The sequence below is a fragment of the Mastigoproctus giganteus genome, chromosome 3 (genome assembly GCF_048544385.1).
Source record: "Mastigoproctus giganteus isolate SK-2022 chromosome 3, ASM4854438v1, whole genome shotgun sequence".
NCBI classification, from domain to species: Eukaryota; Metazoa; Arthropoda; class Arachnida; order Uropygi; family Thelyphonidae; genus Mastigoproctus; species Mastigoproctus giganteus.
The window spans coordinates 126,244,149-126,269,346 of record NC_143577.1 but is presented as its reverse complement, the minus strand read 5'-3'; the positions used below and the strand labels follow the sequence as shown (position 1 = coordinate 126,269,346).

General features: G+C 37.1%; 1 protein-coding gene across 4 annotated transcripts in view; it reads right to left on the bottom strand.

Moving 5' to 3' along the window:
- LOC150088259 (moesin/ezrin/radixin homolog 1-like) overlaps positions 1-25,198 on the bottom strand; it is a 706,511-nt gene that overhangs the window by 240,599 nt on the left and 440,714 nt on the right. For all 4 annotated transcript variants that reach the window (XM_090369412.1, XM_090369409.1, XM_090369410.1 and 1 more), the window contains one exon: positions 7,484-7,647. In XM_090369412.1, the coding sequence (XP_090225538.1) occupies positions 7,484-7,647 (164 nt within the window). The remainder of the gene's footprint in view (positions 1-7,483; positions 7,648-25,198) is intronic.

Below are 25,198 nucleotides of genomic sequence, written 5' to 3'. Positions count from 1 at the left end.
AAATCATTTTTAAAAATGTTCCAAAAGGGGAAAATCGATTTGGAGTGTCATGTTTTTGATCCAAGGGGATTGAAGACTATTTCTTCATCGATTACCACAAAAAAAAGCAGTGTGTTTGGTGTGTCAGGAGACTGTATGAGCGTTTAAAGAATATAATTTAAAATGACACTGATTCCAATCATAAATTTTATGATCAACATAAAGGAGTGCTATTGTTGCTATTTGGTTTTTAGGAGCATTAGCGACTAAGGCCCTATTGCTCTGGGGATATGCGGTGGTCATGGGCTTGAACCCCAGTCTAATCAAGAAGCATGTGCTACGCACCGCTGCTCCAGCCCACCTGGCCATGGAGGTGCCAAAAAAAAAAAAAAAGGAGTGCTGTGAAAAGAAGTGTTCAGAGTTACAAAACGAATTAAGAAAACAACAAAACACAAAACATACTGAAAATGTATCAGTCAAGAAATTTATCTGCTGTAAGTGCCAGTTATCAAGTTGCACATTTGATCGCTTTTGAAAGTAATAGTGAATTTTTGTTAAAAGTTGTGGAAGAAATTTGTCCGGAGAAACGAACAATGATACAAGACGTTAGTTTGTCTCGACAAACAATTATGCAAAGAATAGAAGATATTGGAAAGAATTGGTTCGAACAACTTTTGGAAAACATAAAACAAATGAAATATTTTAGTCTGGCACTGGATGACAATGCTGATGTAAATGACACAGCCCAACTCCTCATCTTCATATGTGGAATTAATGATAATTTTGTACCAGTTGAAGATTTAGCTGATCTACAGAGTATGTGTGGAACAGCTACAGGCGAAAATATTTTTGAAAAATTTTGCCAATCCATCGAAAGTTAGGATTAAATATTAAACACCTGGTAGGAGTCACAATTGGCAGTGCAAAAAAAAATATGATTGGTAAAAACATTGGCTTATGGGTAGAATAACCAAGAAAATGATAGATAGTGCATCAAGAAGCTCTTTATGGGAAAGTAATAGATCTCCAACACGTTATGAATCTGGTTATTTCAACAGTAACAAGACCACATGACCACATGGCCTTAATGCGGCTGTTGAAACATCACCGAATGTTTCAACACAGAAAAGGGGAAACCAATAAAACAACTATCAAATACGGAGTGGCTGTTTGATCTTGCAATTCATACATATTTCTAGTCATTTAAATTCTCTTAATTTAAAACTACAAGGGAAAGGAAAATTGGTCTGATTTGTTTGGTGACATCAAATCATTTCAAATAAGTTGCTATTATTTAAATCCCAGTTGAGCAAGATGATTTAATTCATTTTGAATGTTGTACTGAGCTAAAGGAGAAACACATTTCCAAAGAATCATTGCCTTTTGTTATTACAATTATTTTTGACAAGTTTGAAAGTCGATTTTCTGATATAAAATCCCATGGTAAAACAAACTTTTGTTTCAGAACCCATTTACTTTTATGGCTGAAAACTATAATCCCAGACTGCAATTTGAAATTATTGATCTATAAGCAAAAACATGATTCAAAAATAAACATATGGACTGCAAAAATAAACTTTTGAATTCTATGAGGCTTCCCATCAGAAGATTTTCCGAACAGAATAACAGAGGAGCATTTCTTTTTTATGAAAACCGCAAACTCGAGAGCTATTAGAACCAATAGTACCGTGCATGGGTTGGAGGTTGAGAAGACGAAAGAAGATATTTGTTGAAATTAGACTTGAATTTCTGTAGACTGTAATTTTCAGGAAATACGTATGAAGGAAGGCTGTTACAGAAAACGGCAGTTGAATGAATAAACAACGAAGATGAAAAGTTGGTTCTGTGAGTTTGAAGTTGGATAGTAAATGGATGTTAGTTGGTAGTGGCACGTGTTCAGATTGTTTTGAAAGAGAGCGTGGAAATTATTGAAGCAAATTCAGAAGAACAGTGCCCATGAAAGTATCTGTAGAAGAGACATGCAGCAGAAACAGTACATCTATGAGACGCCGAGTGGAGAGACTCTGTTAGAGAGGAGTCTCACAGTTCCCACACCTTCCCAGATGTGGGAACAATATTCCAAGATAGGGCAGATTTGCGATCAGTACAGAGTGAACAGCTGTTTGGAAGAAAAGAAAAGGCAAGAACGAAAGAGAAAACCAAGTTTTTTAGATGTAGTGGAAGCAATATTTGTAATGTGCTTAAGCCAAGAAAGATTAGATGTCAGGGTAATCCCCAAAAGAGAGATATCAACTTGCCTAGAAATTGGAGTGTCACCAAAGATAAGCATAGGAGCAGAAGAATACTTTTTGCGAGATATAAGACAGGACTGAGTTTTAGAAGGATTGAAATCAACTCAGTTGTCTTTGCCCCACTGGAGAATTACGCGGAGATCAGCATTTAAGGAATTGATTGCAGATATTGGAGAAGTTGAAACTGATTGAGCAGGGCAAGGTTTCTCAAACTGGAAAGTGGAATGCTATCATCGGCAAAATTATGGACAGGATTTCTAATCAATGAAAGAAGGTCATTAATATACAAGAGGTAAACAGTGGGAATGGAGGGAAAGAATTGAACCTCTAAAGAACTGAATCACTACTAATGCTGGGACACCAGCATTAGTAGTGAAGTTAGAAGACAGAGAGCCATCTACCAAACACCCTCCGTGAGTAGTCAGAGAGAAAACTGGATAACCAATTACAAAGGACAGTTGGCAAACCATAAGATGGAAGCTTCTTTAGAAGATCTTTATACCAAATACGATCGAAAGCAGTTGAGATGTCAAGAGCAACTGCTTGTGTTTCACCCAACTTTTCCATTGAATTTGTCCATAAATTGGTAACATAGGCCAGAATATCATCTGCGGATCGACACTGATGGAATCCATACTGGCAATCATTGATCAGACAGAGGTTTCTAGATAGTTTAAAGTTGACGGTTAAGTGATTTCTCCATTACTTTAGAAAGAGTAGAAGTAATTTTATGGGAGGGTTTTGTCACTCTTTTTAGGAACTAGCTGGATATGAGTAAATTTCCAAGCAGAAGAAAAAACACCATTGGAATTAAAAAGTGAATAAAGGTGGCATAGAACAGGAGTAAGTTCAGGAGCACAGGTTTTGAGAACAAGTGGAGAAATACCATCAAGACCTGGAGCGCCATCGCGAAATACCATCAGGACATAATCTTCATTATGTATTGAGATTGGCATCACAAATTTGCAATCAAATTTTGAACAATTATTTAAAAATAGCCAGCCTCAATCATCTAATTACATATTAAGTTTTGTCCAGTAATTGTACTTAATAAAATTTTTGAATATTTAAATTTTAGGTTTTAAAAGTTTTGTCCAGTAAATATTACTGTGTAATTGTACTTAATAAAATTTTTGAATATTTAAATTTTAGGTTTATCATTATATTTATTGATTCACCTTAATATTGAAAAGCAGTGATCCCTTTCAGCCTGTAAATTTTCTAAAATTGCATTTAAAAGCAAAAGCAAAGTATTTGTTTTAAAACAAAAGTGAAGTATTTCAAACAGAAACAAAACTAAAGTATAAAAAAAAAACAAAGTAACTCATATTTTTATAATTTTAATAAAATCTAAAAAATAAATCACTGACATAGATTTGTTGCACATAAAAGTGTTGGGAATTTGCATTTCTTAATTTATAGCTTGAAAAGAAAAAACAAAAAAACCCTTTTACAAGTAAAAAGATATAGAAAGTGTGTGTGTGTGTGTGTGTGTGTGTGTGTGTGTGTGTGTGTGTGTGTGTGTGTGTGTGTGTGTGTGTGTGTGTGTGTGTGTAGAAGTTTTATGGCAGAGTCCCTTTGCATATTTTGTTCCAAGTCACCAAGAAATGATTGCGAATACATAGTTTGAAAAGAATATAATCAGAACACTGCAGTGGCCAGCAGACCTATGATCTCAACTCAGTCAAGCATCTTGAAGGTAAACTGGAATTAGCATTAGCAGAGAATTTCCAGAATTAGCATTAGTAGAGGCATATGATGTAAGTAAGTAAGCTTATACATCTCAGTCAAAAAAAAAAAAAAAAACCTGCTTCCCATTTTACCCATCCATTCACCCCAAACATTTCTCCAGTTCTTTCTTGAATCTATTTAAGCTACCAACTTTCACAATGAGAGATGAAAGTTTGTTCCTACCTCCTGGCTAAAGGCATCTAGAGTAGTAGCAGTAGTGGCATGTGATGCAAGAAAGCAATTGTATGAGCTAGAAGATGGATATATATATACCATCACCAGTCAAAGAGAAAAGTGAATATCAAATCAAGCAAAAAAACAGCAATCCATAAGAGGGAAGATTGTTTAGAACACATTTATGATAAACACGATCAAAGCCTCAGATGTGTAGAGAGCTACTGCTAGAGTTTCGCCAAAACTTTTCAACTGAATTTGTCCAAAGATGGGTTATAAAAGCAAATAGTAGTAGTAGTAGTAGTGGCATTTGATGCAAGAAAGCAAATGTATGAGCTTATGCAGCATCAGCCAAAAAAAAAAAAAAAAAAACACACACCATTCCCTCCAAATGCCTGTCCAGTTCCTCCTTAAATTTATTGAACCTATCAACTTCCACAACGACAGATGGAAGTTTGTTCCAGCAATTAACCACTCGCTGGCTAAAGGCAAATTTCTGCACATCTATTCTACATCTGTCTTTTCTTAATTTGAATTTATGCCCCCTTAGGTTCGTAATCTGAACAAGTGGAAGGATCCCATCAGAATTCAACGTACTCAACCCATTCAAGGCCTTATACACCTCAATCAGATCACCGTGCAGGTGCCTAGTCTCCAGCCACTGCAATTTGCAGAACTTAAGCCTCCCTTGGTAAGAGGATCCCTTCATTCCCCTCACCAATCTTGTTGCCGTTCTCTGTACATGCTCAAGCAAATCTACATCCTTCCTAAAATGAGGCCTCCAGACTTGTATGCAGCACTCAAGGCGTGGCCTGACCATTGCCTTATACAGAGGTACAATCACCTCCTTTTCCCTGCTAGCAAAATTCCTATATATCATTGACAAAACCCCATGACCTGCCCTGGCAGCATGTCTGCATTACTCAGAAAACTTCATATTTCAATTACTCCCAGGTCTTTTTCATTTTCTACAACCTTAAGGGTAGTAACCACACAGTTGGTACATTTCTCTGGGGTTACTTCTACTCATATGCAGTACTTTGCATTTATCAAGGTTAAACTTCAGTTGCCACTTCTTAGCCCATCTGCAAACTTCGACACTAAGCCTAATATATACCTTCATCAATATCATTGATAAATATACAAAACAAAAGTGGACTCAGCACCGAACCCTGTGGGACTCCACTAATAGCGTTAGTTCATGAAGAACAGCACCCATTGATTACCACCCTCTGTCTTCTCCCACTCAACCATCCTTTTATCCATTGTAGCAACTTACCCTTAATACCATTCTGCTCCAATTTGTACAATATTCTTCCATGCGCTGCGCAACAGTGTCAAAAGCTTCCCTGAAATCCAAATATATGATATCAAAATTATTTTTTGCATCCAGTTCTTTTGTAACCACATCATAATATCCTATCAAATTTGTCAGACAAGACTTTCCCTTAACAAACCCATGCTGCATCTGAATTATTGCTGCAGTCTTGTTTAGATGATCCTGCATGCATCTTTAACCAGTGACTCCATTATTTTTCCCGGAACGAAGTACAACTGTCTGTCCTCAATTTGAGTTTATGCTCCCCTAGGTTCGTAAACTGAACAAGAGGAAGAATCCTGTCAGCATTGAGCCTGCTCAAACCATTCAAGACCTGATACACCGCAATCAGATCACCTCGCAGTTGCCTAGTTTCCAGATGCTGTAATTTGCAGAACTTAGGCCTTTCTTCATAACAGCATCCCTTTGTTCCACTCACAAACCTCGTTGCCCTTCTCTGTACTCATTCTGACAATAGAGTTGCTACTCATTCTGGTGATTCTACATCCTTTCTAAAATGTCTCGAGACCTGTATGCAGTACTCAAGGTATGGCCCGACCATTGTCTTATACAAAGGGATAATCACATCTTTATACCTGCTAGCAAAATTCCTGTATATCACTGACAACCCCCCATAACCTCCTCTGGTAGCCTGTCTGCACTGCTCAGAAAACTTCATATCTGACTGCACAATTATCCCCAGGTCTTTTTCATTCTCCACTACCCTGAGTGTAGTACCACATAGTTGGTACATTTCTCAGGGGGTTACTGCTATCCACATGCAGTACTTTGCATTTGCCAATGCTAAACTTCAGTTGTCACTTCTCAGCCCATCTGCCCAACTCTTCTTGGTCCTATTGCAGTAGGAACCTGTCATTAAAAAAGGGCAACCTTTGTATCATCTGCAAACTTCGACAAATGACACTCATCATGGTTAGAATCCAAAGGTGGGCCAACATTACTAATTTCTTTGAGTAAGTACATTTTGTTCAAAACTATATATGTCATTCCCCCCCCCATAAGGTTATTAAATAGTGTATCGTAGTTCTTAATCCCAAATTGTACCGCCTGGCTAAAGGGTTTTATAATGCTATATACACGTGTGGTCAAGGATGAAAATGCCGAGTTTCTGTAGGAAACAATAGGCCAAACAGGAAATCCAGTCTTATGTAATTTTACCTGACCGAAAAGTGCAGGAATATTGTATGTTCTCACCTTCAATTCCTTTAACTCAGCCATAGTAATGTAGTCATTTTTTCAATAGGTGGTTAATGTTTTATTGTATTGATGAACCAAATTGGTAAATAGTGTCCAGTCTACTTCAAAATAAGTGGAGGTATCTGATACAACTGACTAACTTATTAATATAATCAGGTTTATTGATTTTATAAATATGATTCAATAAAGCTGATAAAGGAGATACTACTGTATCTCCTTTATCAGCTCTCTGAATAATAATGTCTCTATTTTCCTGAAGTTCACGAAAAGTTAAACTGTACTGTGTATTCAATTTAGGAAGTCGTTTTTGTTTTTTATGTTACTCACCACCTGGTTAACTTGTTGAATAAATAAATCTTTTTGTGGAACGTTACAAAGTCCAAATTCAATATCAATTATGCACTGTTTTTTAGGTAGTTTTCGAGGTGCTATTGCAGGATGAGATTTAACTTTTATTCAAAGGATTAATTTTACAATTTACCACCTTGAAAACTACCTAAAAAACAGTGCATAATTGATACTGAATTTGGACATCGTAATATCGGATTAAGAACAATTCTTAACAATAATTTATTCTCACTAAATGATCCAGCAATGTATCTTTAATGAATGACTCCATTATTTTACCCGGAACAGAAGTTAAACTGACTAGTTTGTAATTACTCGTGTCACTCTTCGATTCCCCCTTTGGTGTTTTAAAAGTTGTGAAATATTTTGACTCTACTTCTCTACTTGAAAGGTTTCTTTGAAAAAAAAAAAAAAAAATCCTTCATAGATTTAGCACACATTTAATTTTTTGTTAATGTCTAACCTTTCCTGTTGTTTAGTCAGCTTTTCTTCTCTTGCTTGTGCTTTCATCTGTTGTACTTCAATAGTATCTGGTTTCCGACGCCTCATATATAATTCATGATTACCCATACATAATGCTAGGATACGCTTATTTATCCTTAAGCGTGGTGCAAAGAACACAAAATCCTGCAATGGACACATCAAATTATTTAACAGAAGTAATTTAAATGTTTCTAATTATATTTTAAGTATCCAATTTAAGACTTAACTTACTTTATTTCGAAGAAATAGTTTGACATTTCCACATATTTTTCTGATATATAATTTTTTTCGAAATTATATCTACATTATTGTATTTATATTAAAATATCTTAAAATTAAAAAAAAAAAATTTTTAAATTAAGGATTGTCATTTTCTTTTCTCTTCGGCAACCAGCTATGAAAGAAATAGCCACCTAGTGGCAAGTTAGAATTTCATTACAGCTGGTTTTTTTTTTTGCAGTTTACATAATAACAAATAGCAAATGATAAGCTATGCCTGCTTTTTAGGATAATGTACGGATGTGAATGCAAAACACTGATAATTAACAGCCCTATCTGTTGTTCACCTAGGAACATGCTACTCGAAGAATAATACCACATAAACACAGTAATAGAAAATAGTAAAGACATCTGGCAATATGCACTAAAAATAGATAACATGTATGCAAATATAGGATAATATATATGAAAATATGCAATTATAAACAACAGATTTTTACATTTATTACTTTATCATAATTAACTGATGTAATTTCTTACCATAAGAAAAAATATTGTTTATTTGGTATGTTTACAGCTAACAAAATTGTTCAATGAAAAGTTTTAGAATAAAGATAATTTTACAAACAGAACATGTAATAACCTCTGTTGCAGTAAACAATCATATATTTTTGAATGTAGTCCACCATAAAGTTGTTGAGTTTAATGTCCAAAATCATTTTAAAAGCTGAGAATGATCTCCCTGCATCAATGGAAATTAGTGGAATAATTTAAAACTTTGGCCCTTCAAATCGTTTACTTGAAATAGAAGTATGTGCACATTTCCTTTAACAAAATCATTTACTTTCCTAAAAATATGATTTTTTTTTTTTTTTTTTTTTTTTTTTAACATTATCAAATTAAATCTTATTTTTTCTCTTAGGGATAAGATGAAATTTCTAAGTGAACTTTCTCTACCACTTCAAATTGCACTGAACAAAAAAAGTTTTCTAACCAAAGAATCAGAAAACTTTGTTTTAGTATCAGCAATAGCTGCAGTATACAAAAACTCAAATAGCTTTTTTTTACTGACCAAAGTTTTTGGAATAAAACAATCACGTACATAACCATGTTCCCACCTTGTCAAAATTCTATGAATTTGGTGTATTTCTATGATTTGAATGGTTTAAGTAAGCTCGATGCTGATGGGATTCTTCCTCTTACTAAGATTGCACACCTGAGGTGGCATAAATTCAAGTTGAGGAAAGACAGTTATAGAAATTAAAAACATTGCCAAAATTCTACTGAATTGTTTCTGCAAGCTATGGACTAAGTAACTAATGGGATCAGATTTGGACAGAAAATCTATAATACAGAAAATGCTTTTATCATATATGGGTCAGCATTACTAGCAAAAATAGACTTTTTTGCTATATTTTTGAATCGCTGCATAAATCTTGCAAATGGGAAGCAATTCATGTTTCAATAACCCTAGATGCAAACGACTGTAAACAAGAAGGTTCTTCACCTAATTTCCTTCAGACTAAATGTGCAATATAATGGCCACCTGCTAATGAAACAGAGATTTTTGTAATATTTTAAAATTTTCAACAATATCATCATAAATAACTTTATGATAATTCTCCGTCAATGTAGGTTTCTATATGCCACGGTTTTTAATTAAAAAAAATTTGTTTTTCCCCAAAAATTGTAGAAAAGGATTGTTTAATTTATTGAAAGAGATCCATTGAAAGCACTTTTCCCATCTCTCGACAGACATGACTTGATTAAAAGCAACTGATCTGACAATTTTTCCTAGTTTTACTTTTCTGGCTGAAATGTGCAATACTGATTTCGCATGGTAAATAATCTGGAATTTTTTCTGATGGAACTTTTTTTTCCCACAAACAACATCTAAGACAATATTGATATCTTTTCAGAAAAATTTTTTCTATGAATGAAGATTTTTTTATTTATTAACATTAGATTTTTGGCATTTTGAAGAAAGCTCTAACTGCCTATTCTGTTTCACATTATTATTATTATTAGCTATATGGTGCAAGGAAGCCTGAGGCTTATGCTGCACCAGCCAAAAAAAAAAAAAAAAAAAAATCCCGAGTTACCCTGAGAGAGAGAGAGAGAGAGAAGGGAAGGGAATCACCAAGAAAGAGAAGAATGATGATATCCAGCTTAGGACCCTGGGTGTGCGAAGCCCATACTCACCAGATGTGAACCCCTGGGGTTAATCTAAAGAATGCACTTTCATACATGCAGCACATACAGCAATGATAGCGAGAATTGAAAGAAACTGTTGAACTGACTTCCCAAACTAAATAAAACATTTTCAGAAGATAATGTTATTATAATGTTGTGATGATTTCAGTCACTGAAATCATGTTTCCAAGTTTATTGTTGGAAAAAAACTCATCAAGTTAACAAAACATGATATATATTTTGATATTATCAATATATAACATTCATATTAGCATTAGTAGAGGCATATGATGCAAGAAAGCAAGCTTATACAATATCAGCAAAAAAAAAAAAAAAAAAAATATTCCCATTTCACTTATCCATTCATTCCAAATGTTTGTCTAGTTCTGCCTTGAATTTATTTAAGCTGACAACTTCCACGGCAGATGGAAGTTTGTTCCACCAAACAACCACCCATTGGCTAAAGGCAAATTTCTGCACATCTATTCTACAACTGTCTTTCCTTGTTTTGAGTTTATGCCCCGTCAGGTGATTAATCTGGGCAATTTTTTGAATGTTAGAAGTTGTTAGAAGCTGATGTCAGAAGTTGTTCTAACATCAGCTCACTGCTGATGGGATTCTTCCCATCAGCAGTGAGCTGACTCAAATCATTTCAATGCTTTATACACCTCAATCATATCATCTTGCAGGTGCCTAGTCTCCAGATGCTGCATTTTTGAAGAACATAAGCCTTTCTTCATAAGAGAAACCCTTTTTCCACCTCGCCGTTCTCTGTGCTTGTTCTAGCAGCTCTACATCCTTCCTAAAATATTGTATGCATTTATACAGATCAATGATCAATATGCATCTGCATATTTAAATGTATAAGATTAGATGTTTACTGATAATATATATATAGACCACAAAAGAATGAATGCAGTATACTTTTGTCAATTAGTAGCAGGCAAAATAAAATACACGAAAGTGGATCATAATAAAAAAAAAAATAAATAATGAAAATAAATTTGTCCAATCCTCTTTCAAATTTATTCAAAGTATCCACTTCCACAACACCATCTGAAAGTAGTTCTAACAATCAATTATTCTCTGAATGAAAGAAAACTTTTACATGTATCCAACCTAAACGTCCATTTGAGAAATTATCATTAGCATTAGTAAATGCACATGATGCAAGAAAGTAAGTATATATATAGCATCAGGCAAAAAAAAAAAAAGCCCCTTCTCATTTCACCAATCCACTCATTCAAAATGTGCATCTACTTCTGGCTGGAATCTATTTAAGCTATCAACTTCTACAACGACAGATTGAAGTTTATTCCAGAAATCATCTACCATGGCTAAAGGCAAATTTCTGCACATCTATTCTACAACTGTCTTTCCTCAATTTGAATTTATGTCCCCTCAGGCGATTAATCTGGGCAAGAGGAAGAATACCATCAGCATTGATGGTATTCTTCCTTATTCTTACATGCCATCCATGTATGATGGTACCATACATGCTGGTTTTATGGGATTCATCCTGGTTTATGTGAAACTGTCCCGGTGTCGTGAAATTTTTTTCGGGAAGCTTAAATGTCCCGGTTTCTTATCACGAACAATTTTGCACAAATTTATTTGTGCACAATAAAAAATTAGTAGCAGAGATCGGAGCATTGTCTTCAATCGTGTTGTCAATTACAGCCTGTACGTCACCTATTCACCGCCGGTTTGCAGCCACCTCACTATAAACTTTATAATGGTCAAAAAACTTAATCCAAATAATGGAGGAGGTGGTGTCTAGCATTGACTGGCAGGCCTTCATTTCTCGTGTATGCCCATGCGATGTTACCTGTTCAGTTTCATTTCACGCCTAATTTGCCTAATTTCATTTCACGCCTAATTGTCTTCAATCATGTTGTCAATTACAGCCTGTACGTCAACTGTTCACCGCCGGTTTGCAGCCACCTCACTATAAACTTTATAATGGTCAAAAAACTTAATCCATATAATGGAGGAGGTGGTGTCTAGCATTGACTGGCAGGCCTTCATTTCTCGTGTATGCCCATGCGATGTTACGTGTTCAGTGATTTGGATGTTCGGACATGTGTTTTCTTCCTTTATTTTCGGCACACGTGGCTCGATAAGTTTATAGATAAAGATAAGCAAGTTTTTGTGTAAGTTTTTTAAATTAGTTTAAGCTGCATAATAATAAAAAAAATGTCTAATCGTAAATGTGTTTTCAAAGAGGACTTCCAGAAAGAATGCAGTTTTATAAAAAAGGGAAGACACGAAAATGAGGTTGAATGCAGTATGTGCTCATGTTTTACTAACATAAGTCATGGTGGGAGATGTGATATCAAAGATCACATTAATTCGAAAAAACACGCAATGAAATTCATGTTTTATTAACATAAGTCATGGTGGGAGATGTGATATCAAAGATAACGTTAATTTGAATGAAATTTCAAGCAACTGCATCATCATCTAAATTGGAACACTTCTTTGTCAAAGCTTGTCAAAGAAAATTCAAATGAACATAACAAGGTTGCCATCGCTGAACTTATGATGGCGTATTGTTTAATTAAACATCAGTCGTTTAGAAGTGCTGATTGCTCTGCAAGCCTTTTTGGTCAACTTTTTGATGACTGAAAAATCACACAAAATTTTTCTAGAGCATGAATGAAAACAATTGAACTAATAAAGAATATACTGGCTCCTTATTCACTTAACAAAGTTTTAAAAGATGTCAGTAGTACTGAATTCTTTAGAATTTCCGTCGATGCAAGCAACCAAAAATCGGAGAAAGTATTTCCATTCCACAAGTTTATACAAATACACCAACCATTTAAATAAACTGATTTAATGATAAAATAATACTGAATAGTATACGGAATAAATTGGTACAATAAAAACTGTAAAATAATAATTTACCAAAAACTGATTTTCTGTAAAACAAATAAAAATGAATTAGTGAAGTTAAAATACATTAAAAGCGATAAAATGCCATTGAAGCTTTCGGGGGGCTCCTTTCTCAACAATTGTTGAGAAAGGAGGCGTCAGATACTATCGCCAACTATATCCTTACTTCTCTGAAGGAAAATAATATCCCCCAAGAAAAAGTGTATTGCGTTCGGAGCTGACAATATGAATGCTAATTTTGGAGGATCACCAGAAGAGGCCAATGCAATGTATTTTCTCGACTCCAAAATTTAGTTAATTCCAATATCAAAGATGTCGGATGTATAGTGCACATATTTCATAATTCTGCTCAATCGGGAGCAGGAAGACTAGCCGTTGACGTGGAATTGGTAGTTATAAAAATATTTTCTTACTTTCACACTTATACTGTTCGAATGGAACGTTTAAAGGAATTTTGTGCTACCAATGATACATACAACTTTTTGCTGATGCTTTCTGAGACGAATGAACACTGTTCTGATGAGCTTTAGTAATGGGTGGGGAAACGTGTTACATGGCTAATAAGGCACTTTTCGAGTCTGTGTATATAATGTTCTTTTGGATTGAGAGAAGAAAAATATTTTCCAGAGCAAGCTTTATGGTGTATTCAATGGTGTAACTACTGCATTTTATTGGAATGCATACAGAAATGGTAGTGTCACGGAATACCGCTGCTGCACCAACTTCGATCCATCAGTATATATTTCAAGTCGGGATAGCATTGCGTATGAGCAATGTGTAACTGTTAGATGTGATTGTCGGTTAAGGAATGTTTCCCCATTGAAAGATTGTGCAAGGCTCAAGGGGTAGAATTTTTTTCAGCCTGGACTGTACTTGTTAACAGGAGAGATTGCTTCTACAGGGACAGGATACACTTAAATACAAAGGGTGCAAGAATATTTGCTGATGCTATCGAGGCAGTGTTAGGTGGGTCGGAAAACTGATAGCTTGGGGGGGGATACAAGGACTAATAGTTTAACGGTAGCTGTAGGCAGAGGTGAAGGTGATTCTTGCACAACTTCTATTAGAATAAGTAGCGACTTGGAGCGAGGGGTGTTGGGGGTTTCAGGGACGGATGTCAGTCATCGTGAAACAGGTGGGTATATGGAATGTGTTAGAGTGGCTGGGAATAGGAATAGGTGCATGTATACTTGCATGTATACCAATGCAAGAAGTATAGTAAATAAATTTGATGAATTTGAAGTGTTGGTCAAGACATCAAAGGCGGATATTGTTGGGATATCAGAGACGTGGTGTCACCCAGATATAAGGAATGCCGAACTGGAATTTGGGGAGTACAATGTGTACAGAAAGGATAGACAGGATAGGAAGGGAGGAGGTGTTATGCTGTTAATAAAGAAAAATATAAAATCAAAAGAAGTGCATCCAGTTGATATAGATGAACAGTGCACTGTTGAGTCAGTTTGGTGTGACACAAGCACTGCGAAAGCAAAAATTAGAGTAGGAGTGTGTTATAGGCCTAATGATTCGAATGAGTACAATGAACAATTGTACAGAGAAACAGAGTGGGCTAGTAAATCGGAATGTCTTATAATGGGGGATTTTAACTTCCCAGATATTGACTGGAACTTGTGGGTTGGGCACTCACACACTAGTCAGACTTTTGTGGATTTATTGGATGATTGTTTTCTGCAGCAGCATGTTCGAGAGGCAACCAGAGAAAGTAATACTCTTGATCTGGTTATCAGCAGTGATCATTCATGTATTAGGAATTTGCAGATAAAAGAACCACTAGGTGGCAGTGATCACAGTGTACTGACGTGGGATTTACTTAAAGATTTAATTACCATCAGGGGTAAAGGAAAGGGTTTTTGCTTCCGTAAAGGCGAGTACAGTGGTCTCCGACAGTTTTTAAATTCTGTACAGTGGGATCAACTGACGATGTTACCAACAGTAAATTCTAAGTGGGAAGCATTCAAGGAATTAATCGTGGAAGCTATTTAAAGTTTCATACCTATTAAGAAATATTGTTCAAGGTTTAGGCCTAAATGGTTGTCAAATGAACTAATGAGACTCGTAACAGAGAAGAAAAATGCATGGGATGCATATAAATTATCAAGCGACTCAGAAGCCTATGGCAGATATAAGTTAATCTGTAATCAGGTCACAAAGGAGGTTCGGCAGGCGAAGGCAGATTACGAGAAATCCTTGGCAAAAGATGCTAAGAAAAACAGCAAGGATTTCTTTACTTATATAAACTCTAAAAGGAAGGGGATGAATCTGATTGGTCCACTTGACATCGATGGTTCGACTGTTGATGATCCTGCTCAGATAGTAAACAAACTGAATGAGTATTTTGCATCTACATTCACACGTGAGGAATTATTCAGGTTTGAAAATGGCAGGTTATCAAATTGTAGCAGGGTGCTTAATGATCTTGTAATAACTGAGAGCAAGGTGGAAGAGAAATTGCTGAAGTTAAACATAAGAAAAGCACCTGGGGTGGATGGGATCTATCCAGTTATATTAAAGGAGGCGGCAAGGCAACTTAGCAAACCCTTAGCCATAATTATGAGAGCATCCTTGGACTCAGGGGAGGTTCCCAAGGACTGGAGATGTGCAAATGTATCCCCAATTCACAAAGGGGGATCGAAGGTGACACAAGTAATTACAGACCAGTTAGTTTAACTTCTGTTCCAGGTAAAATAATGGAGTCACTGGTTAAAGATGCATTGCAGGATCATCTAGACAAGACTGCAGCAATAATTCAGACACAGCATGGGTTTGTTAAGGGAAAGTCTTGTCTGACAAATTTGATTGGATATTATGATGTGGTTACAAAGGAACTGGATGCAAAAAACAATTTTGATATCATATATTTGGATTTCAGGAAAGCTTTTGACACTGTTGCGCATGGAAGGCTATTGTACAAATTGGAGCAGAATGGTATTAAAGGTAAGTTGCTACAATGGATAAAAGGATGGTTAAGTGCGAGAAGACAGAGGGTGGTAAACAATGGGTGCTGCTCTTCTTGGACTAATGTTATTAGTGGAGTCCCACAGGGTTTGGTGTTAGGTCCACTGTTGTTTTGTATATTTATCATTGATATTGATGAAGGTATATCAGGCTTAATGTCGAAGTTTGCAGATGATACAAAGGTTGGCAGGGTTGTTAATGACAGTAATGGCAGTCTGCTACTGCAACAGGATCTAGATAATTTGGGTAGATGGGATAAGAAGTGGCAATTGAAGTTTAACCTTGACAAATGCAAAGTACTGCATATGAGTAGAAATAACCACAGAGAAACGTACCAACTGTGTGGTACTACACTTAAGGTGGTAGAAAATGAAAAAGACCTGGGAGTAATTGTGCAGTCAGATATGAAGTTCTCTGAGCAATGCAGACAGGCTGCCAGGGTGGGTCATGGGGTTTTGTCAATGATATATAGGAATTTTGCTAGCAGGGAAAAGGAGGTGATTATCCCTCTGTATAAGGCAATGGTCAGACCACGCTTTGAGTACTGCGTACAGGTCTGGAGACCTCATTTTAGGAAGGATATAGATTTACTTGAGCGGGTACAGAGAAGGGCAACAAGATTGTTGAGGGGAATGAAGGGATCCTCTTACCAAGAGAGGCTTAAGTTCTGCAAACTGCAGTGGCTGGAGACTAGGCACCTGCGCGGTGATCTGATTGAGGTATATAAGGCCTTGAATGGATTGAGCACGCTGAATTCTGATGGGATCCTTCGACTTGTTCAGATTACGAACCTAAGGGGGCATAAATTCAAATTAAGAAAAGACAGATGTAGAATAGATGTGCGGAAATTTGCCTTTAGCCAGCGGGTGGTTAATTGCTGGAACAAACTTCCATCTGTCGTTGTGGAAGTTGATAGCTTGAATAAATTTAAGGAGGAACTGGATAGGCATTGGAGGGAATGGTGTGATTTTTTTTTTTTTTTTTTTGGCTTATGCTGCATAAGCTCATACATTTGCTTTCTTGCATCACATGCCACTACTACTACTACTATTGATGGAAATAATTGTCACAAGACGGCACCGATGACAGACCATAGAGGGTCACGATCTTTAGGATCTTGTAGGACTTTATTCAAGTGTGTATTCCAATTTTCTGCTAATTCCATTAACCTAACACCTGCAGGCCGAGTTGCCTGTGGTTTGTTTCTATAAAAGGTCATGAGGCGTGGATCATTAAATATTGACCAATTAGGATGGGTCGACTAGCTTTGGATCTTAGTTGCATAGTTTAGTAATGACATCTTTCTCCTGATATTTAGAGGAGCTTGTTATTTGGTTTTTAGGAGCATTAGTAACTAAGGCCATATTGCTCCGGGGATATGTGTTGGTCATTCCCTGACCTTTCTGCATTCTCCGTATTTGGTGGTCACGGGCTCTAATCCCAGTCTAATCAAGAAGCGTGTGCTATGCACTGCTGCTCCTGCCCACCTGGCTATGGAGGCGCCACTTAGATGAGCTGCATTGGTTTCAGCATACAGGCTTTGCACTAGAGATGTTCTGAATGCTCCTAGAGCTATTCTTAGGACTGAGTGTTGAATAGGACTGAGGCGACATAAAACACTCTCTCTAGCAGAATCAAAGACAGGCGCACGTGATCTGTTCCCTAGATTGTTGCTGATAAGATTCTGAGTATGTTCATCTTTTTTTGATAAGCAATCCGGAGATGTTCAATGTACCAGTGGAGAACCTGAAACCTGGCAGCATATTATGCACGACTGTGAATGCTACGAAGAACACAGAAGTAGACTTATAACTGAGATTCAATACTTGCCGAAAAATCAAGAGTACCATCTACTGGATTCAGAAGATGAATACAAAGCCCTCAGCCGATTTGCACTTGACATCTTCAATAGACGACGAACAGAAATAGCCATCCACAACGAATAGATGACCACAAATAACAAATAAAGGCAAACTGATAAAACATCAACACAGAGGAAAGGATAGCAAAATACTAAGGACAAACGGTGTAATATGCAGCAGAATAAATGAAACAGCATCGAACTAGGAACCAGTGGGAGTGGCTCCAGCCAGGATGTCGTAGCACCCAGGAAGAACCCACACACCTAGAAAAGGACCAAGCCCCCACCAACGAGTCATCATCAGACTGCACTTGCTGGAGGGACTGCAAATTGCCGCACTGGGCAGGGCTCCCTTGCCCAGCCCACTTTCTCTCCCTATTCCTGTTGGGGTGAGGGAAAGGACTTTCTGCCCCTACCCACGCCACCCCCCCTCATTTCCCTCTGGTGGAGCAAGGGCATGCCCCACTGATATACCTGGGGTCGCCTTCCCTATTGACCCCATACTTCTGTCTTTTCCCCCCAGCCTTCCATCTCTCCCCCTACTCTACCTATATCGCCAGCGAAAAGGGAATGCCCGACACAACGTAAAAATTTTAAATGCCATAACTCGACACACTTGCAACCTCTTTCGGCCTAATTAAATTCAAGTGTTTATTTCCCCCCCCCCCTTTTTTTTATATAGGTCCTAGCCACTGAAATCTCAGGAAATTAGGTGGCAGGACCTGCCAGAGTACTTATCTAAAAATACTGGTGTACCTGGTCTGCCTCCACGGGGCTAAGTGTGGGCAACGTTGGGCCTCAGTAGGGGTCTAGCGGCTAAATGGCCAGATGAACAACGGTACAGAACACAACACATGAACAATTCCCACACACTTTTAAATCTCTGGCCTTCCCAGTGAACTGGTACACCCACAATGAAAGCAACGCGGAGATGGGGGAAACCCCTGGTGCCGTTAGACACTAAATACACTTTACACTTTTGTGCCTTTGATAGTTTAACTTGCTGTCAAAAATTAAGCCTAGTAGACAAATACTATTTACTATTGGAAGAGTATGATTATCTAAGTACACTTCAGGATCAGGATGCATTTTATGTATGGTACAGAAGGAATAGATTTCTGACTGGAGAGCCTGTAACTGTTTTGTATCATCCAAATCTGGATGTGATTTATTGACATTTGCAATTGTCTCTAAATGTAATTCATGTTTTGTATGTTTTTTTTCACTGTTTTCAGAATGAGTTCAGTTAGAGATTCATTCTAATTGTGAACAGTGGTACTAAGAACAGACCACTGTGGGATTCCTTCTTCTTGGACAAAGGTTTTAAACAGAGTTCCCCTATAATGAACTTGGACGGTTCTTCGTTGTAAGAAATTTTGGATGAAATATGGCAAATTGACTCTCAGGCTAAGAGAATGTAGATCCTCCAAGGTGCCAAAACGCCATGTGCTATCTAAGGCTTTCTCAATGTCCACCAGACAGATCATGACAAGATGTTCCTTTTTGATGAAAGCATTTCTTTCTAATGATGATCGAGTTTTCCGGAACCCAAATTAGTGGTTGCTAATCAAGTTTGAGACTCCTGATACCAAGTTAGACGATGATGGATTTTTTTTGAAGGGTTTTGCTCAAACAGCTTGTAAGAGAAATCGGTCTGTAGTTGTGAGGAGCAGAATAGTCTTTATGGGTTTTGGGATCGCCAGTATAAAGGGATGATGCCAGGAGCTTGGGAATGTTCAGTAAAGCTTCTATTGAAAAAGATCGGTAGTGAAGACTGATTTTTGATCTAAATTTTGTAGCATTACATAAAATATCCCATCAGGGGCCGGTGCAATTCTAACATGGTGAATGGTTGATTTTAAGGTAATGCACAGCTGTCAGTGAAATTCACTTTGGATTTCTCGGCTACACGTTTAATTTTTTGAAATTATTGGTCATAAGCGGTTCAGGACAACTGAGAAAATACGATTGCTAGTGCATTTATGATTCCTGTATGAGTAGAGATTTCCTGTCTATTCCAGTTAAGTAGTGGAGTAGATATTGGAGGAAATTTACCAATTAACAGTTTCTTTTTCTCAAGATCAGTCTGATATCTGTATTTTTATTTACTGAAGAAGCAAATTTAACCCAAGATTCTTTTTGCGCTCTCCGTCTAATATAACAGGCTTTTGCTCTAAGTTGCTTATAATTAATAAGATTGGAAATGGTTGGATGTTTACAGAATAGATTCCATGCTTTTTTTTTTTTCTCTTTTTTTAGCTTTGTTGTGAAACCTAACCTAAAAGAGATAAGAGTAAACAGCATGCAAAAAATTAGGAATAATGGGGTGCCGATAGAAGTTGTTAGCAAGGAAGACTTAAAAAACACACCCAGAAATGACAATACTGCGATTACAGGGAGTTCCCGAATTTATGAGTTAATTCATTCTTAGCGCGCACTTTTAAAGCAAAACTCGTAAAGCAGGAATTTATTTCCCATAGACATAATGTTGAAAACAGGAGTTATGTTCTCAACAATGAAATTAGTTAGACTATAAAATATGAAGTATAACTTTTAAAGTTATACTTCATAACTGGGTTGTCACTATTGCAACACCAGGGTACCTGTCCACCCAACAAAGAGAAGCCAAAAAGCTTTGAAACGGTGCAGTCTGGGTGCTGGTATCCGCTGAGAATAAATAATAGTAGTCTTCTCCACTGGTGAAGTGTTATTTATTCGAAGTAGTACAAAACCATGGCAACCCGTTGTGAAGGCATTCACAATATGAGATATAACCAAAACGATGCCAATTTAATTAATTAATTTAACTACTTTGGTAAATGGCTATGTTAAAATTATGCTTTTGCTCTAACCTACATGTTATGAAATTAGTTAGCTAATTTGTTTATGTTTAAACAATAAATTTATGACATACAAAGGTTAAAGTATGTTTATTGTTCATCATTGACTAAACACACACCCGTTGATCACTCATTATTGGCTCGGCACTCGTCTTCTTCAGAAATGCTTCAAGAGGCTTTTGTTTCCAAATCCTCTCTTTTCTTTATAAATTTCAGGATAGCATGCATAAGCATTATTTAACGGCATGCACACATTGCAACTAGCTAACACGATACGTGCAAGCAAGATTGCAACTAACACGTTTACAAACAAAAGAAATGAAGAGAAGATTCTGAAAATTTATTAATGTTTTTCATCTGTTTGAAGATTGCAGTGAACGCGAAACACATTTCACCATAATAATGTAAAAATCCACACAATTCCGGCTATTGGTATTTTTGCAAATGCAGTAACAATGAGTTTACTACCCATTTTTAACTGATTGCACTAACAGAAAAACCCAATAAACCGGAAACTGCAAATTGTTTTATGGTCCCGACCTCTAGAAATGTGCTTTGGAAAAATATCACAAAGGCATTCAAAACTGATTCTTATAATGGAATATATGATAACGATGAAAGGGTAGTACGTTTTAATGATTTGAATTGGTAACTAATACAATTTTTACATTATAAAAATGATCTTTTAGAGAGATAAATAGATTAGTTATATAGAGAACATTTCAACTTCGGACGTCTTGGAATGAATAACCAAAATACAAGGGGTTACTGGGTTCACATGATATTTTCACAATCTGATGGTGTCTTTGGAAGGGATTAATATCATAAAGCGGGGTTGGCTGTATTGTATAGCTACAAGTGTGGTTTGAATTGTGAGATTTATGAATGTTCAACATTCATTTTTTGCAATTAATGTTCATATTTTTCAATTTGTTGAAACTTGATACTTAAGAAAAAAAAAACCTTGTAAACCCGGGAACTTAAAAAGTGAAAACTTGTAAAGCGGGAACTGCCTGTACAGTCAGAAAAACCAAAGGGGAAAACCCCAATATCATTATTAGCATTAGCAGAGGCATGCGATGCAAGAAAGCAAGCTTATGCAGCCTGAGCCAAAAAAAAAAAAAACCTCATTTCACCAATCCATTTGTTCCAAATGCCTGTACAGCTCAGCCTTAAATTTATTTACACTATCAGCTTTCACAACAAAAGATGGAAGTCTGTTCCTTGAATCAACTACTCACTGGCTAAAGGCAAATTTCAGCCCATCTATTCTAAAACTCTTTCCACAATTTGAATCTATGCCCCCTCAGGTTCTTAATTTGAGCAAGAGGAAGAATCCCATCAGCATTCAACTTGCTCATCACCTTTCAAGGCATTATATACCTCAATTGGATCAGCTTGCAGGTACCTACTCTCCAGGTGCTGCAATTTACAGAACTTAAGCCTTTCTTGGTAAGAGCACAACTTTGTTCCCCTCACCAAGCTTGTTTCCCTCCTTTGAACCTGTTCTAGAAACTCCACATCCTTCCTAAATGAGGCCTCCAGACCTGTACAAAGTACTTTAGGGGTGGCCTGACCATTGCCTTGTATAACAAGATAATCACCTCCCTGTTCCTGATAGCAAAATTCCTATATATCATTGACAAGACTCCATTCCATGACATGCCCTGGCAACCCCCATCTGCACTGTTAAGCAAACTTCATATTTGACTGCACAATTACCCCCAGGTCTTTTTCACTTCCCTGAGTGCAGTAACACACAGTTTGTACATTTCTCTTCGGTTATTGCTACCCATATGCAGTACTTTGGATTTGTCAATGTTAAACTTCAGTTGCCACTTCTCAGCCCATTTACCCAACTTATCTAGATCCAGATGGAGTAGCATACTGTCTTTACTGTCATTAACAACCCTGTCAACTTGTGTATCATCTGCAAACTTGGACATTAAGCCTGATGTACCTTCATCAATATCACTGATAAATATCCAAACAACAATGGGCACAACACTGAACCCTGGGGAACTCCAATAATAACACTTGTCCACGAAGAGCAGTGCCCATTGATTACCACTCTCTGTCATCTCCCACTCAACCATCCCTTTATTCATTGTAGCAATTTACCTTTAATGCCATAACCCTACAATTTGTACAGCAGCCTTTCATGTGCAAGAGTATCAAAAGCTCTCTTGAAATCCAAGTATATGATCTAAAAATTATTTTTGTCATTCAGTTCCTTTGTGACCACATCATAGAATCCAATCAAATTGTGTCTTAACTATTACTGCAGTCTTCTCTAGATGATCTTGCAATGCTTCTTTAACCAGTGATTCCATTATTTTCCCCGGAACCAAGTTAAACTAACAGGTTTATAACCCTTTGTGAACTGGTGATACATTTGCTTACCTCCAATCCATTGGAATCTCCTCTGAGTCCAAGGAAGCTCTCATAATTATGGCTAAGGGTTTGCTTACTTCCTTTGCTGCCTCCTTTAATATAAATGGATAGATCCCGTACACCCCAGGTGCCTTTCTTTATGTTTAACTTCAATTCTCCTCCACTTTGCTCTCAGTTATTATAAAATCACTTAGCTTCCTGTTTGATTCTCTTAGGTTTGATAAACGTCTCGCACTTCCATCATTGATAACTCCTCATGTGTAGATGCAAGATACTCATTTAGTTTATCAGCTACTTGAGCATGATCATCAATAGTCAACCAATCTATGTTAAGTGTTCCAATCAGATTCATCCAGTTCCTTCTAAAGTTTACATAACTAAAGAACTCTTTGCTGTTTTTCTCTGCATCCTTTGCCAAGGATTCCTTGTAATCTGCCTTCGTCTGCCTAACCTTCTTTGTGACTTGATTACAGAATAGAGATTCATGAATAATCACTTATATCTGGCATAGGCTTCAGTGTCACCTGATACTTTATGTGCATCCCATACATTTTTCTACTGTCACAAGCCTGATTAATTCATCTGACATCCATTTAGGTCTAAACTTTGAACAGTATGTTAGTTGGAATGAAAAGTCTAGTAGCCTGCAAAATTAAGTCCCTGAAGGCTTCTCATTTAGAATTCAATGTTGGTAACATCATCAGTTGATCCCACTGTACAGAATTTAAAAACTGTCTAAGATTCCAATAGTTACCTTAATGAAAGAAAAAGCCCTTCCCATGATGGTAGTTACATCATTAAGGAATTCCCACATCAGTACATTGCGATCATTGTCACACAGCGGTTCCTTTATCTGCAAATTGTTAATTCATGAATAATACTGCTGATTATCGGATCAACAGAATACTCCCTCTGGTTGCCTCTTGAACATGTTGCTGTAGAAAACAGTCATCCAATAAATGCACAGAATACTTGCTAGTGGGTGAGTGACCAACCAAAAGTTCCAGTCAATATGTGGAAAGTTAAAATCCCCCCATTATAAGACATTCTGATTTACTGGCCCTCTCTATTTCTCTGCACAATTGCTACTATACTCATGAGATTCTTTAGGCCTATAACACACACCTCCTCTCATTTTTCCTTTCCCAGTGCTTATGTCACACCAAACAGGCTCAACACTGCATTGTCCACCAACATCAATTGGATCCACTTCGTTAGATTTTATGTGTTTCTTAACTAACAGCATAACTCCTCCTCTCTTCCTCTCCTGTCTATCCTTTCTGTACACATTGTACTCCCCAAATTCCAATTCTGCACAGCTTATGTCTGTGTGACACCACGTCTCTGATATCCCAACATTACCTACCTTTGATGTCTTGACAAGCACTTCAAGCTCATCAAATTTATTAACTATACTCCTAGCATTGGTGTACATGCTAGGAGTATAGTTAATTGGTATACATAGACCTGTTTCTACTCTTGATTACCCTAACACAGCCCACGTATTTATTTGTTCCACTATGATTCTCAGCAGTCCTGGAAATCTCCTTTGCCTTGCTTTCCAGGCTGCTGCTCATTGTAATAGAAGCAGTGCAAGAATCACTTTTGCCTACACCTGCGGCCACTGTTACCCTTTTAGTCTGTGTATTCCCCAAGCTAGCAGTTTTCTGACACACCTAACACTGCCTCGATAGCATCAGCAAATATTCTTGCACCCTTTCTATTTAAGTGTACCACTTCCCTGTAGAAGCAGTCTCTCCTGTCAACAAACACAGACCAGGCTGAAAAAAATTCTAGCCACTGAGCCTGCACAATCTCTCCAGGGCCAAATTGATCTACAAGGATCTCACCATATACTCCAACCTATTGTGTTTGGGCAGAATTACAGACACTTTCACATTCAACTCTAACTCGCATCTTTTTTTCAACATTGACTTGTGCTTGTTGAGGAAATCTGTAGAACGTGTACAACAATATCGCCTTTTGTGCCCTTATAAGATGATATCTGTTCTACATCATCATCATCAACTTTTGCCCATGGCAGACATACCCCGGTCCTGTTCCACCTATCTTTATGGCATAGTATATTCCGTCTCTCTGACAATAAAGTCACCAAAAATAAATAGTTCCGTGGGACCAGAGAATTCTGCCTTGGAGATTGCCTCTGTGTTGCCTGATGCACAGGAGTGAGCTCTGTCTTTGAGCTGCGCCCCTCATATTAATTTCTTCGACGGCCTTACACCTCAAGCTCTCATAAACACCCATCAGAACGCTGAGTTCGTGCCTAATTTCTTGACACTGTAGACACCTAGCA